Raw genomic sequence first — 13,475 nt, 5'->3', positions numbered from 1 at the left:
GCTCTTCCTCGGCCACTGTGGCGTGCCCTACAGGCACAGGCTCCCTCCAGGCCAGCCCTGCAGTCCCACCTGCTCTGAGTAGGGCCCAGGTGACCGGGAAGGTCCTGCTGGAGACGCTTCCCAACCTCAGCTACTTCATGCGCCCCTCTGGGCCAGCCTGTAGGGCCCTCGGGTCCAAGGGAAGGCCCCGTGAGGCCACCTCCAGGCCCCTTTTCCCCGTTCCCATCAGGCTGCGGGGAGCACAGGGGCGAAGGTTTCCTGGAGGGCGCTGCGAGGGACCCTGCACCCCCTCCCCAGAGCACACCCACCACAGAGGGACGCAGAAAAGCAGGGACAGGCGCGTTGCCCGTGGCCACCACGGGCTGCGTGCTCTGGGGCGGAGGTGGGAACGGGGCCCTTCTGCTCCAGGCCAGCGGCTGCAGGTGGGGTCGGTGGCCCCACAGAGCTGGTGGGGCTCGGCCAGGGCGGGTCCTGCTGCGGGGCACGGTCCGTACGCTGCCGGCCGGAGGGAAAAGGAGGGGCCGTGCCTCTAGACGGAGCTGGAGCCCTGGGGCTGGCTGTTGCTGTTGCTCTCGGAGGGGGTCTTGGCGGTGGAGGAGGTGGCCATGGAGCCGCTGTTCCTGAAGATGCGCAGCAGCCTCCGCTTGTAGCCCCGGAAGGCGAAGAAGTAGATGATGGGGTCAATGCAGCAGTTGAGGTTCATGAAGGCCACGGTGACCTGCAGGGACATCTTGAAGGCTTGCTGCTCGCGGCAGGACGGCTGGTAGAGGATCTTCCTGACCATGAACTGGACGATGTTGAGGTGGTAGGGGCTGAAGCAGAGCAGGACGGCCAGCAGCACCACCAGGATGACGGTGAAGGCCCGGCGGTGGTGCCCGTTCTTGACCGTCAGCGGGTTCTCCTTGGCGGTCTGGCAGAGCTTGAGGTTGATCCGCACGTAGCACACCAGGATGATGCCCACGGGCAGGAAGAAGCCGAGCACGCAGGCGGCCAGCAGCAGGTAGGGCAGCTTGGGGACCTCCTCGAAGTTGAAGTACTCCATGCAGGTCAGCCTGTCCCCCATCCGCCGCGTCATGGGCCGCAGCAGCAGCGGCGCCGTCTGCAGGAACACCAGGAACCAGATGAGGACGCAGACGGCCCTGGCGCGGCTCATCCTCCGCAGCCTGCCGGGGTGCCTGCTGCGCACCACGGCGATGTAGCGGTCCACGCTGACGCAGGTCATGAAGTAGATGCCCACGTAGGTGTTCATGTAGAAGACGAAGGCGGTGGCCCGGCAGAACCAGTCCCCGAAGGGCCAGTTGAACTCCAGCACGTAGTAGGCGATCCTGCCCGGCAGCGCCAGCGTGAAGAGGGCGTCCGACAGGGCCAGGTTGACCAGGTAGAGGTCGGTGGAGTTGAGCTTCTTCTTCCTGCGCTGGAAGGTGATGCAGAGGGCCAGGATGTTCCCGCAGGCGCCGAACACCAGCAGGGCGGTGTAGAAGAGCGAGAAGGTGACCTTGGCCGAGACCTGGTGGTTGTGCACGTCGCAGCCGCTCTGGTTGACGGGGGTGAGGTTGGCAGGGGGGAAGGCGGCCTCCACAGCAGCCATTGCCAGCCAGTTCCTCCTCCCCTGGGAGGAGAAGAGAGGTGAAACCCACAGCCCCGGGCTGCCCCTTACCAGGAAGCCGGGGGCCCGTCCCCTCCGCTCCCTGCCGCCCCCCGGCAGCGCTCAGCCCCAGTCATTTGGAAAAACGCAGCCCTGGTGATTTCGGGGCGAAACAAAGGCTGTGACTCATTGTCTTCGTTCTGCTTCTCGTCACCAGCTCCTCTTATTTTTTTTTATTTTTTTTTTAATTTCTTTGTTTTTTGATGTTTTTTTGCACATCCAAGCAATAGCAGAAAGGATGTGGAGGGGGAAGGGTGGGAGGGAGAGGGGGAGAGAGAATTGCGTGTCACACAAACAAGGTCCCAAACTCGTCTCGTGGCGGTGGCATAATCTATTCATCGCTGCGGGGGGAATGGGGGCATTCAATGAAAAAATGCCCAGACAGAGGCAGGGCTGGGGCAGAGAGGGGTCTGGAGGGCAGAAACAAATTAAAAAAAAAATAAAGAAAGAAAGGAAAAATCCCTGTGCTGGTGATGCCCCCTGCCCATGCAAAGAGAGGAGTGGGACATGTCCCTCTACCAAATCTGTGTGCTCTGCTCCTCGACGTGCTTTGGGACGTGGGGTCTGTGCCTGCCCTGTCCCATCCAGCACCCTCCATCCATCCCCATCCCGTCCATCCCCATCCCATCCATCCCATCCCATCCCATCCCATCCCATCCCATCCCATCCTCATCCTCATCCTGTCCATCCCCACCCCGTCCTGTCCATCCCTGTCCATCCCCATCCCATCCTGTCCATCTGTCCGTCCCGGGCAGCCTCCCCTCACCGCAGGCTGTGGCTGTGTCCCGCTGCTGCTCCCCACTCCGCGGTCCCGCAGCACCCAGCAGCCGAGGTGCACACGGGTGCACTGACACAGGCGCTGTGACAGACGCACGGACACACACCCACCTCGCGGTTGCCTTCCTTTTCCTCCTCCTCTTCTCCTTTCTCCTCCTCCTCCTCCTCCTCCTCCTCTCCTTCCTCCTCTTCCTCCCGCCCCAGTGCAGGACCCTCCAGCGCCGTGCTCCCGGCTGTGTCTGCGCGCCTCTGGGTACTGGCTCACGTTATAAAAGCACCGGGAGTTTTGGGCTTTTTTTTTTTTTTTTTTTTTTTTCTCTTAGGTTTAGTAAAATCGTGTATTCTCGCTGGGCTTTTTTTTTTTTTTTTCTTTTTCTTTTCTCGGTGTGTGAGAGGCATTTGTCAGCCGCGGGGTTATTCTCAGTAGTGGCAGCGCCGGGGAAGACAAATGACTGTACCTGCGCAGCAATCGCTCCTGCCATCGCAGACGACTTTGGGTTTTACTCTGACAACTTCTACCAGAATGCAAAATGCACCAGATTAAAGCCAACAGCTCCGACCCTGGGGCTCAGCCCCTTGCCCGGGCAGCCTGATGGGGCCGCTTCACCTTTTCCCAAAAGTCCAGGACAACACTTAGCACACCTATCACACCCCACGTGCCATTAAACCTCCATCCGAGGAGGGATGGAGAGCCCGGTGGGTGCAAACCATTCTCCGTGGGGTCAGGCGGTTTGTGTCCCGCAGCAGGGCTGAGTGCTTTCCTCGAGCTTTTGGCACTTCCCAAAACGTTTGCAGAAGCGCAGCCTGCCCCACAGCCCCCACAGCAGGGCAGCCTTCCCCACGGCCTCTGTGTCCTGGAGGCCGCTGGGGGGGCTTTCAGATCCCAGGAGGATTTCAGACTCTGCTTGGTGGTTGGGGTTTTTTTCTTCTTGGTGGTGATGACCTCACTTGTTTTCTTTTTTTTTTTATTTTATTATTATTTATTTTTTTTCTCCTTCCAAAAACTCCCAGTGAAGATAGGAAATTCCCAGCAGGGGACCTTTAGGGCAGTACTGGAAAACACTGAGGCTAAGAAATGTCAAGGTTAAGATTACAGTTAAGCTAAGCTTAAACTTCCCTTTATGCTCGCGAAGCTCAACCAATTCTTTAATTGCATAACATTTATAATCGTTCAGAGCATCGCGGCATTAAGCTCAGCACTAATCTGTGTACCCATGTGCACTGAGTCATCTGTACAGAGATTACACACTGAATGATATTGGCATCGACTTCTACGACTGCGAGACTAATAATGAAAATTTGCTCACAATCATCTGTTCACGGAGACGCTTTTGGTGCTCAGGGGTTTGCACGGCCCGGGGGGAGAGGTCTGCTGGTGGGACAATGGCTGCTGAGTGAATTACAGAAGATATTCCCTCGTGAGATGGGGATTTTCTACGCACACGGATGCTCATCGCTAAGCCACCCAAACTTGTGCCGGGCTCAGATGTTCTTGAGCTGCTCGGTGACGACGGAGCACGGAGGACGTGCCACGGCACGGGGTTATCCCTGTGGAAGGCCTGATCCTGAGCACACCGCCGGGAGTGGGTTCGGGACCGTCCTTCACCTCACACTTTGCCAAAATGAGGTGAAGGCTCGGGCACCCACCGCTCACACCCAGGCAGGGGTCACTTCAGCATGGAGGGCGGGCGAGGGGTTGCATTATCCCGGGAGGCTCCTGGCCTCGCTCCCTCCCTCCCTGGCACTCGTGGCAGGAGGGTTTCGCATGGAAAACCCAAAAGCATCACCCCCAGGCCCTGTTGTGTCCCGTCCCATCACTGTGGGCACGGGAAGGCACCACAGTGCCAGCAAGGGCCATGTAGAGGGGCTCTGGGGGTCTCAACCCCGAGTAGAGGTCGAAGCATCTCTGTGGGGCCGGGGAAGCTGGAGGAGGGACGAGCCCCATGAGGCAGCGCCAGCCCCAGTGGGACATGGAGGAGCCCACGGGTCCGGGTGCCAGCCGCCTCTGGGAGCAGCTTGGAAATAAGGAGGGGGTGGGAAGCAACATGCTCTCTGCCCGATTTTATTTTATTTTTTTAGTTTTGCAAGGCAGAAGAAAGGAAGTGGGTTCTTCTTCTGTGCAAAACACGCTCCTGCCCTGCGTGCAGCAGGTGCTGCTGCGCTACGGGCGTGCAGCCCAGCTCCACCCGCTGCACGGCCCCACCGCGGGCCGGGACCCTCCCTTGGGCGCAGGGCTGCTCCTGCCGCACTCCTCTTGTCCCCACCCAAAAGCAGGGACCTGCAAACCCTCCCCACCCTTTCCTGCGAAGCCCTGGATGCCAGCAGCTGGCCCAGGTATTTCCAGGACTCCCTGCAGCCCCTTTTGGCTTCTGCAGGCTTTTTCACGCAGGCTTTGCATCGTCCAGAAGAAAACCCCACCCGTGGCTCCTCTGGGGCTGGTCCTTCAGGCCGCCATCACGCCCACCACCACCCTTCAGCCCCTTGGAGCTGGTCTGAAGGATCCCCTCAAATTTGGCTCTCAGTCACGGCCTCTTCACACCACATCCCCCGTGCTGGCCTAGGAAGAGGCACCACTATCAGGACAGGCCACGTCCTGCTGCCCCGCTGCCACAGGCCCTGCGATGGCCGCCTTCCCCTGCCGTCCTGCAGGCCGATGGGTCTCGCTCCCCCAGACCCACGGCTCACAGGATCGATGGGGAGAGCTTGCGAAGGGTCTCCAGGAGCCTCGCACGTGCTGGCACCAGGCTTGCCCCAAGCGTGGTCTCCAGCCCCAGCTCTGGGCTGCTGCCCAAGCCCCGGTGGGGTGCCTCAGGTGCGATGGAGCTGGGCGCTGTGAGGCGGCGGTGGCAGCATCCCCTCCGCGCCAGGGGCGGCAGGAAGCTTCTGCGCTCTCTTTCCATTGCCTCATCGCCTCTCCTGGCTTCCTCCCCCCCTCTGGCTTCAGCTGCTGTTTCTGTCTTCAGGTGCAAAACATTTTCAGGAAGCCTCGGGTGCAGACACAAAATCTCCGATCCAGGTGCTTTCGGTTTCAAGACGACAGGCAGGGATTTTCCACACCTCTGCTGTTCACCTGGCGGGGGAGCGGAACCAAAATTAGGAGGACAACTGGCTTCAATGTCAACTTTTCTTGCCCATTGATAGTAGCAGTTGTGGGGGGAGGATGATGCTGGGGAGGCTTCAGCTCAAGGTGACTGAAAAAGGTGAAAAAACTGACTGAAGAAAGAGCAAAACCTGTGCTGAGATTCTTGCCAGTTGGTGACCAAAATCTCAAGAAAGTCATTACCAGAGCTTTGGAGCACTAGAAACTTAATCTGGCCCGACATCTGCGTCGGGAAAAACACTGAGTAATGGCACGGTTGAAATCTGTTTCTGAATGCAATGCCCTGGTTTGGTCTGGGGGTGATGTCTCAGGAGATGGGGGCTTGCCCTGACCTTGGCCATGAAGATCCAAACAGCTCTCAGGCCTTCATGGTCAGCACCAAGGGGCAAGCACGGGTCTGGGTGGGCTGCGGGGCCTACGGGGCTACCAGGTGGTGATGGTTTGGGCCACCCAGCTGCAGGGGGATGCTGCAGGGGCTGGGGCAGTGCCTGGCAGGAGAAATACCCGGGAAATTCGCGTTACGAGGCGACTTCCTCTGCTGAGCGCGAGCATCACCGGCGCCCCGCCGCCCCGCGAGAAGCTCCACTTTGATTCTGCAGGAATGAGATGAAAGTTGTCTGAGTATCTGATTTCTGTGGTTAAAAACAATGTTTAAACACTTGTTAAAAGAAAAAAAAAAAAAAGGCAATCAGAAGGCAGGTTTGGAGAACAGAGGTCCTATTTTTATCTGTTTTTGTTACCTCGGGGCCACACATGCTGCTCGTAACGTGCAGCCGCGGCCCGGGCAGGAGCAGCGGGCATGCAGGAGGTGCTGAGCTGAGAATTTGTGGCATAGGAGGTGCCAAAAAGACACCTCGATTCAGCCTGGGTCACCATGAGCTCCCACTACAGTTGATTTCAATAGGACACCTCGTTTTGTAACTCGCATGCTCCAGCCCTCTCCTCGTTTGCAAGACGCCCAGTGCAGCCTTAACGTGGCTCCTTCGTGCTGCTGCTGCTCTCTGTGCCCCCTGCAGATGGGGACACCCACAGCCCTTATTGTTTTCATCTACGAAAACAGAATGTTTCTGGTGAATTTTACTCGCAGAAACTGCTCATCTGTTGTCAGGTGGAATTTTCCAGCAGCATTCGCCCCTGAGGCAGTGTTTCCACAACAGCTCCAACCCAAACAGTACCTGCTGGGCAAAAGCTGTCACGGCACAGAAAGTGCTGGGGGGCTGTAACTTCGCAGAGAGCCAGAGGCTGCTCCTGCACGTGCACGCAGTGCTCCCGTGCAGCTGTGTGGGAGGCCCTGCTGGAGCAGGGGTTGGACCAGGTGGCCTCCAGAGGTGCCTTCCAGCCTCAGCCATCCTGTGATGCTGAGATCTCCAAGTAGCAGAGGGTTTCACAAGAATTTGGGAAAGTGGGAACAAAGAAACACCTTGGGAGCTGAACAATAAGTTGAGAGCAACATCTCCGGGCGCGTCCTCAGCTTTGCTTTGCAGTTTCCCCGTGGAGGACCGTTTTCATGCAAGTAACGCTTTGTTCAAGGCTGCGGGGTTAATTGGCTGTTGCTTCGCATGGGCCTGAGGGTTTTGCAAGGTTGTCCTCCTTACCTGCGCTACTGCATAACCTCAAAAGGCTGAAGGTCACTGGGGTAGGGAAGGGAGATGTTCTGGCGCACTCCCCTTGCATGGAGAAATGATGTGATGGTCTCAGAGCCCTATCCCGATAAAATGGCACCAAACCCTGCATGGGTCCTGCATCTCTCTGCAGCTCACGTTCCTGACCGGGCTTTAGACCTGAAGACCACTTCAGGTGGGTGATGTGCTTCATTGTCCCTTCCTTTCAGCAAGGGCTGTCTCGTGGCTCTGCACATCAGCTCAAGAAAATGCCCCATGTAAACTACAGCGATTTAAAGTCCATACATTTCATCAGACTGATTTTTGGTGGTGCTTTAAACGCCTGGCTTATATCCAGAGTTATCCATCTCCATATATTCATCAGGATTTCTTTTCCAGTTGGCAATTTTTTCTTTTTAGGGCTTTCTTGAAAGACCAGACAGACAGATCCTAAACCCTACCACCTTGAAGGACCACACTTTTCTGGGCTTGTTGGCTCAACATTTTTGCAATGCATTTTGTTACGTGCCTTTTCTTCTTGGTGCTTGTCTCCTGAGTCCAAGCTCTGGTCTCCTCTCTGTGCTCCCAGGAGTTTGGTGGCCAATTTTTTTCTTCCTAGTGGAAATTTTTCCTCCTGGGGTACACTCACCACTGGCGTATTCAGGCCAAGGGCTTGCTCAAACCCTCTGGCGAGGCTTTGTGCAGGTGGGAATGCCAGAAACCTCGGTGCAGGGTTTTAGGGGTGGGGATGTGCCTCCCACGGCATCCGCACGGGCCGCGGCTCTGTCACGAGATGCTGAAGGAGATACTGAGTGATTTGCACCTCGCAGGTAGGGATCTGACTGCTCTGCCAGCCGGGGTTTGGCGGCTCAGCACCGCGCGGCTGGAAGGCTCGAGGAGGGACCCTGCCCCGTGAGCCACGCTGGAAATTTTCAGAGGTTCTTAAAATCGTGAATTTGCTTTTGTGATTGCTATTCGCTGAATATTTTGCCTGTGACAAAGTACCGTGTGGCTTAGCATGCTGTGGAAGTTAGCTGCTTTTTTTCTTTGTTTCTTCTTTTCTTCTTTTCTTTTGGCCTGGCTGCCTGCCAGCCTTAGTTGTCTGCAGCAACCAGCGCAGCCGTGAGCTGTTGAAACGCGTAAATTTGAGATGTTTGGTCGGAGGGGAGCGTTTTGTTCTCCAAAACCCCGATCAAAGCCCGGCCTTGGGGCTTTTTAAAATCGCGATTGCATTGAAACAGCATTCAAGTGCAAGGAACAGGTCCCTGTCCTCAAAAAAAAAAAAAGCATCCTGCGCTTTTATAGGGTCTCACCAGTTCTTTGGTGCAATCCCCAGCCCTTGTCATGCAGCGTCTTCGAGGGTTTTGCTCTCCTGTCCCTGGACGCTTAGGCTCACCCTGAGTGCCTCGGGTCTGCTGAACCTCGGAGGGGTTGCTCGGGTGGGCGGCGTCAGGCTGAGTCAGGGCTTCTCTGACAGAAAGTGGGAATAACGCTGAGTGGTTTTTAAAGGACGAGAAATGAAGGGTGGCATTTTATTTTATTTTTGTCTACAGCTGAGGGAAATCTGAGGGAGGCAGTAGTTTCCCATCTCTCCACCATGACAGTCACCAGATCGCTTCGGCTGGCCTTGACCATTGATTACTAAACACAGAATTTCACATGAAGTCACCTCTTTGCCGTGGCCTTGATACTTATTATATTGCCCTTCTTAAAAACACACACACAAAAAAAAAAACTACGCTCAGTCAGGCTGTGACAACAGAGTCATCCTCCTAATCTGATTCAAGCAGCAGCTCCTAAGAAGGGCAAAATTAGTATTTACTAGAAGTGAGGGCTGTGTCATTTCAGCAGCGAGCCTCGCTCTTCGGAAGGCGCAGATAAGGATGCGCGCCGTCTCCCCACCCACACCGGGTTCACATATTAATGGCCTGGCCGTGGCTGTCAGGCTGAATGCCTCGATGAAAAACCTGGGTTTCTACTCCTGCTCGTGACAGGGAGAAAAAGACGTGTGTCCTCCGGGACACCTCGGCCACTGCCAGCAGGGCGGGATGCCTGTGGGTCCCACCGCCCTCCCCCGGGGCTGGGCAGACCCTGCGGACCCCTGCGGCTGCAAATTTGTCCCCGGCTCCTGTGATCTGGCCGTGTTTCAGCATTTTGTGGCCACATTTCGCTGCTGGGCTCCATGCACGTTGTCAGAGACCAGTGCCAGACCCGCAGGGATGGGTGGACGCTCATCGGGCGGCTGCACGCCACTGGGTTGAACTCCTGTGCCCCAAATTTTCCTAATTTCGTGTTTTTTATTTTGCAGAGAGTTGTTCTCAACTCCCCTTTTTTGCATACCTGATGTATGAATTAAAAACCCTGAACACTTTTTTTTCTGGTGCGATGTGTGTTGACAGTGGGATTAGCATTTGTAACGGGGTGTAGAGTGGGATAGGGATGGGGGTGATGGTGATTTTATGTTCAGAAACACGTTTTATTCTTGATTGAGATGTGAACATCTTCATCCTAATCTTCTAGGTACAGAGCATCTGGGGGTGGACTGCACGCTGCTGGCTGGGTCTAGAAGCTTGTGTACACTCAGACAAGGCTGTGAAAGGAGAAAGTCGCTGAAAAGCAACCAAGCTGTACACGGGAAGGGTACTTCCACTGGGATGACCCAGTTGTTCTTCAGAAATCAGTCTGAGGTAAAAGAGAGAGACCGCACTGCGGTCCCTTAGCAAGGTCTGCTGAGCAAACAGTACCAAGGATTAAATTCAGAAATGAACATCCCCAAGCAGGGACCACGCTTGCTGTCACACCACGGGCAATGTGCCGCAGGGGCTGGCCCCGCACAAATCCCCTTTTCGGCCCTTTTTCAGCCTTCCCGACCGAGCCGCATCCCGAGCGTGCACCTCCTCACCTCGCTCAAACCAAAGGACCTTGGACAAGGCCCAGAAAGGCTGAGGAGATGGAGAGCATCAGCCCCTGTTGGCTGAGGGGCTTGGTAATGCCTGGGGGCTGGTCTCGGGTGAGCAGGGTGCTGGAAGGCAGCAGGAAGAAGTGCAGGAGAAGGAGGAGACATCCTCTTCTTCCTCCTCTTCCTCCCCCTGAACACACCTGCAGCATGGCGAGGGCACAGAGGGAGATGCGGGTGCCCACCTCGCCGCAACATTTCTCCCCTTCACTCTACCAGAGGTGCTGGCGAGCCCCAATTCCCCCAGTTTTGGGGGTGTCAGGCTGGGAGGGGAGCAGCCGGCTGGGCAGAGCAGCTTCCCCGGTGCCACTAGAGGTCATCCTTTCAACAACTTACCCGGCTGGGATGCAGGGCGAGAGCTGGAGCCACCGCAGATGGAGCCTGCACAAATTCCCTGCCTTGGAAAACAGCTCCGGGAGGGGTTCCCGGGGATGAAATTGCTGCGAGGGGAGGGGAAAATCAGGGGTCTGTGCTCTTGACTCGCTCTGTGGAGATCTTGAGGCACCATCTCGTCATTTGTCTAGTAATTAAACGTGGTGACACAATCTGGTTCCACCTACCTGGTTAAAGACTTTAAAAGCAAAAGCCCCTCACCGCTTCCCAACCTCTGCCCGTCCTCATGCAGGAGTTGGGGTGCCCGAGGGGAGCGGCTGCAATCAGAGGGTAATTTATCTTCCCCCCAGGGCTTCCCCAGCCTCTCCCGTCTGATGCTTTCACTTGCCCTCAAGTTCAGGCCTCAGCCTCTTGGGGGATGGAGGGCTCTCATTTGCATGCCTCAAATGTCTCTGGGTAGGGTGAAATTCAAAAGTAAGTCCCCACCGTGGTTTTAGCCAGGTTTCGCTTTGAATATCTGGGTTACCTCAAAGCAAAACTGAGACCGAGCCCTGGGCTAGCTCGCACGATCTCAAACCTCGGACTGTCACGCGTCTCCACGAACTGCTAGAGCGAAATTATTCACAGCCCTTTCACCCAGCCATCGCTCCCCTTAGAAACCAGATGAGACGCCCCCGATCGCAGCGGCGAAACCGAGAGCAGGATTTGTTTTTTTTTTCGTGGCTGGCTCCTTATTTAGCTGGCGGAAACGCCGGCGGCGATCACCGCCGACCTCGAGCAAACCCACTCTCGCTTTCCACGCCGGCGCCTCCCGCAGCCCTGGGTCCATACAGGAGGCCGCAGGCACCTCGTCGGCTGTAGGGGTGGGTAGAAGAGGGGTGCCTGCTGCCTTAAGGGGTCAAGGGCCCCTTTCAAGGCAATATGGGATCGGAGGAAAGGGAGGAGGTGATGGGAACCGAGCCTGCTCAGTCACACTGATTTAGGAACACGTGGGAATGTTTGTTCCTGCAGGGCTGTCTGGTGGAGGACTTCTAAGCCAGGAGGCAATGACCAGAAACAGGACTCCCAGCCACACTAATTGGTGAGCTAACGAGCTCCAGGAGCCACTTCCAGGAAGGACGAACCTCGCAGCTGGTAAGATTATCAACTGGGAGACCCAGACAGGGAGGGTGAAAAATAAACTGCAGAGCCCTGCAAACCCATGGGGTGTGCAGGGGGAAGGAGGAGCAGGAGGAACAAGGGGGTGAGGTAGGTAAAAAAGGGCATAAAAGGGCTGATTGTGTGTGAAATGTGGCAGGTTGCTGTGCTTGTCTGGCTGACCACCACAGCCTGTCCTATCTTCTTACAATATTCCCTCATTAAATATTTAATCAGCTCTCTACTTGTGTGCGTACTTGTGGGCACCGAGAGCGTGGTGCGAGTGCCTGCACTCCTCACTCTTCACCTCGCCGAGCGTTAGTCACCGAGGGAGTGAACATCGCTTCCTGGTAAGTAAAAAGGTGCAGGTGGATTTATGGGCAGGGATGGTCCTCGTTACACAGGCGTGGGCACGGGCAGAAGGCAGGGGGAAAGGTGCCACGAGGAGGAAGCCCGTGCAGTGCCTGAAAGCCCGAGGCTCACAGCCAGAGAAAACACTGATGCCTTTCCTCTTGGCAGGTGGGGAACACGAAGCAGAGAGAGATGCAGCTCCGAAGCCAGAGCCTGTCCGTGCGTCCCTCTTCCCAGCTGGGTGTGAACACAGCAGTCCCTCTTGCTCCTCAATCTTGCCCTTGCAATCCAGCATAGGGCTGGTTCCCACTGGTGCCCCCAGCCCCACACGGGGCTGTAGGAGCTGGGAGGCACGTTATTCCCCTCCCTGCACTCGTGGGGAGATCTCCCACAGCGGCTGTGGAGAACCGATGGGAAAACCTTGATAATAAACGCTGCGAACCGCAGGACTGAAGTTATCAAAAAGTCAGTGCAGCTTTACTGCGTTTCATGCCAATTTAATAAAATCTGCTTTCCATCTGCCTCTGGAGGCACGTGACCAGCATGATTGAAAGCAGGCCAGGAGAAGCCCGAATGAAAAACCCACTGCAGGTATAGGACAGACCCCAGTACGGGGAGGTAGGTGCTGATTAGAGACCATAAACACCTGAGGTGAAATAATGGGGCGAGCCCAGGCGATGGAAAGTGCCTTGCTCTTAGGAACCATACGAGAAGGTGAACTGCAAGCTGATACAAGGCTGCTTCTGGCACCAGGTGGCCACGGCAGGGCTTTTCCATGTGCTGCTTGGCACACGGGGAGGTCTGGGGAGCAATTCAAAAGCCAATGTTCATGCAGCGCAAGGGCCTTGATGCGTTTCAGCTCTGCATCGCTTCTGGCTGCTCTGTTGACAACCAGCGTGGCAAGATCGAAGCCAGGAAAAGACAAAAAGACAGCACAGCTTCTTGTCCTTGTTATTCAGGCACAAGTGGCAATCTACAAGACACATTTCTACCCAGAAAGAATTTCTAAGACTTTTCATCCACTTTCATGAAACTTTGAGAGGACAAAATTGTTAAAGAAAATAGGTATGGTGAGATGATTTCAGACATCCAAGGGAAAAAAAAAAAATAGTTCCCATGAGCACTATATTTTATCTATTAGATAGCAAACCCAATAAATACAAGCCATCAGATACATATTCTTATTTAAATTGGTGATTAAATGGTTAGGCTTTAGTGATATTATCAGCTGCATGTTGGAAGGAGCTGCTGGTTAGATATATTACAGCCTCAGGTGACTTTTGATAAGAGTTTACAAACAATGTGGAAAGCATTCAAACAATTAGAGGTGGGTTTTACGTATCACTGACTTCCCCTTAACAGGGAAGTTAGCAGAGTAAACACCTTAATCAATTGCAAAAATACATCATCAGAAAGAAACACAAGCTCCTCCTAGTAATCCTCCAACCACCCTGAATTCTTCTACTCACAGAGATGTAAATGGCTTCAGCATTCAGGGCTTCTGTAGCTACAGTACCCAGGAAAATGAAATAGATGACATTTTGATAGACTGCTTTGAAATACAGAAGTACAGTA

General features: G+C 55.3%; 1 protein-coding gene across 1 annotated transcript; it reads right to left on the bottom strand.

The window, feature by feature from the left end:
* Positions 1 to 529: 529 nt before the first annotated feature.
* Positions 530 to 1,588, bottom strand: LOC116486463 (G-protein coupled receptor 183-like). The gene has a single exon (XM_032182726.1). The coding sequence runs from the start codon at positions 1,586 to 1,588 to the stop codon at positions 530 to 532; it is 1,059 nt and encodes a 352-aa protein (XP_032038617.1).
* Between the last annotated feature and the right edge of the window lie 11,887 nt (positions 1,589 to 13,475).

The sequence above is a fragment of the Aythya fuligula genome, chromosome 1 (genome assembly GCF_009819795.1).
Source record: "Aythya fuligula isolate bAytFul2 chromosome 1, bAytFul2.pri, whole genome shotgun sequence".
Classification (NCBI taxonomy): Eukaryota; Metazoa; Chordata; class Aves; order Anseriformes; family Anatidae; genus Aythya; species Aythya fuligula.
The sequence above is the reverse complement of the archived record's forward strand: the minus strand, read 5'-3'. Positions and strand labels throughout refer to the sequence as shown.

Excerpts from the sequence above, each read along its gene's own strand:
- LOC116486463 (XM_032182726.1), bottom strand. The coding sequence starts at position 1,588 with ATGGCTGCTGTGGAGGCCGCCTTCCCCCCTGCCAACCTCACCCCCGTC.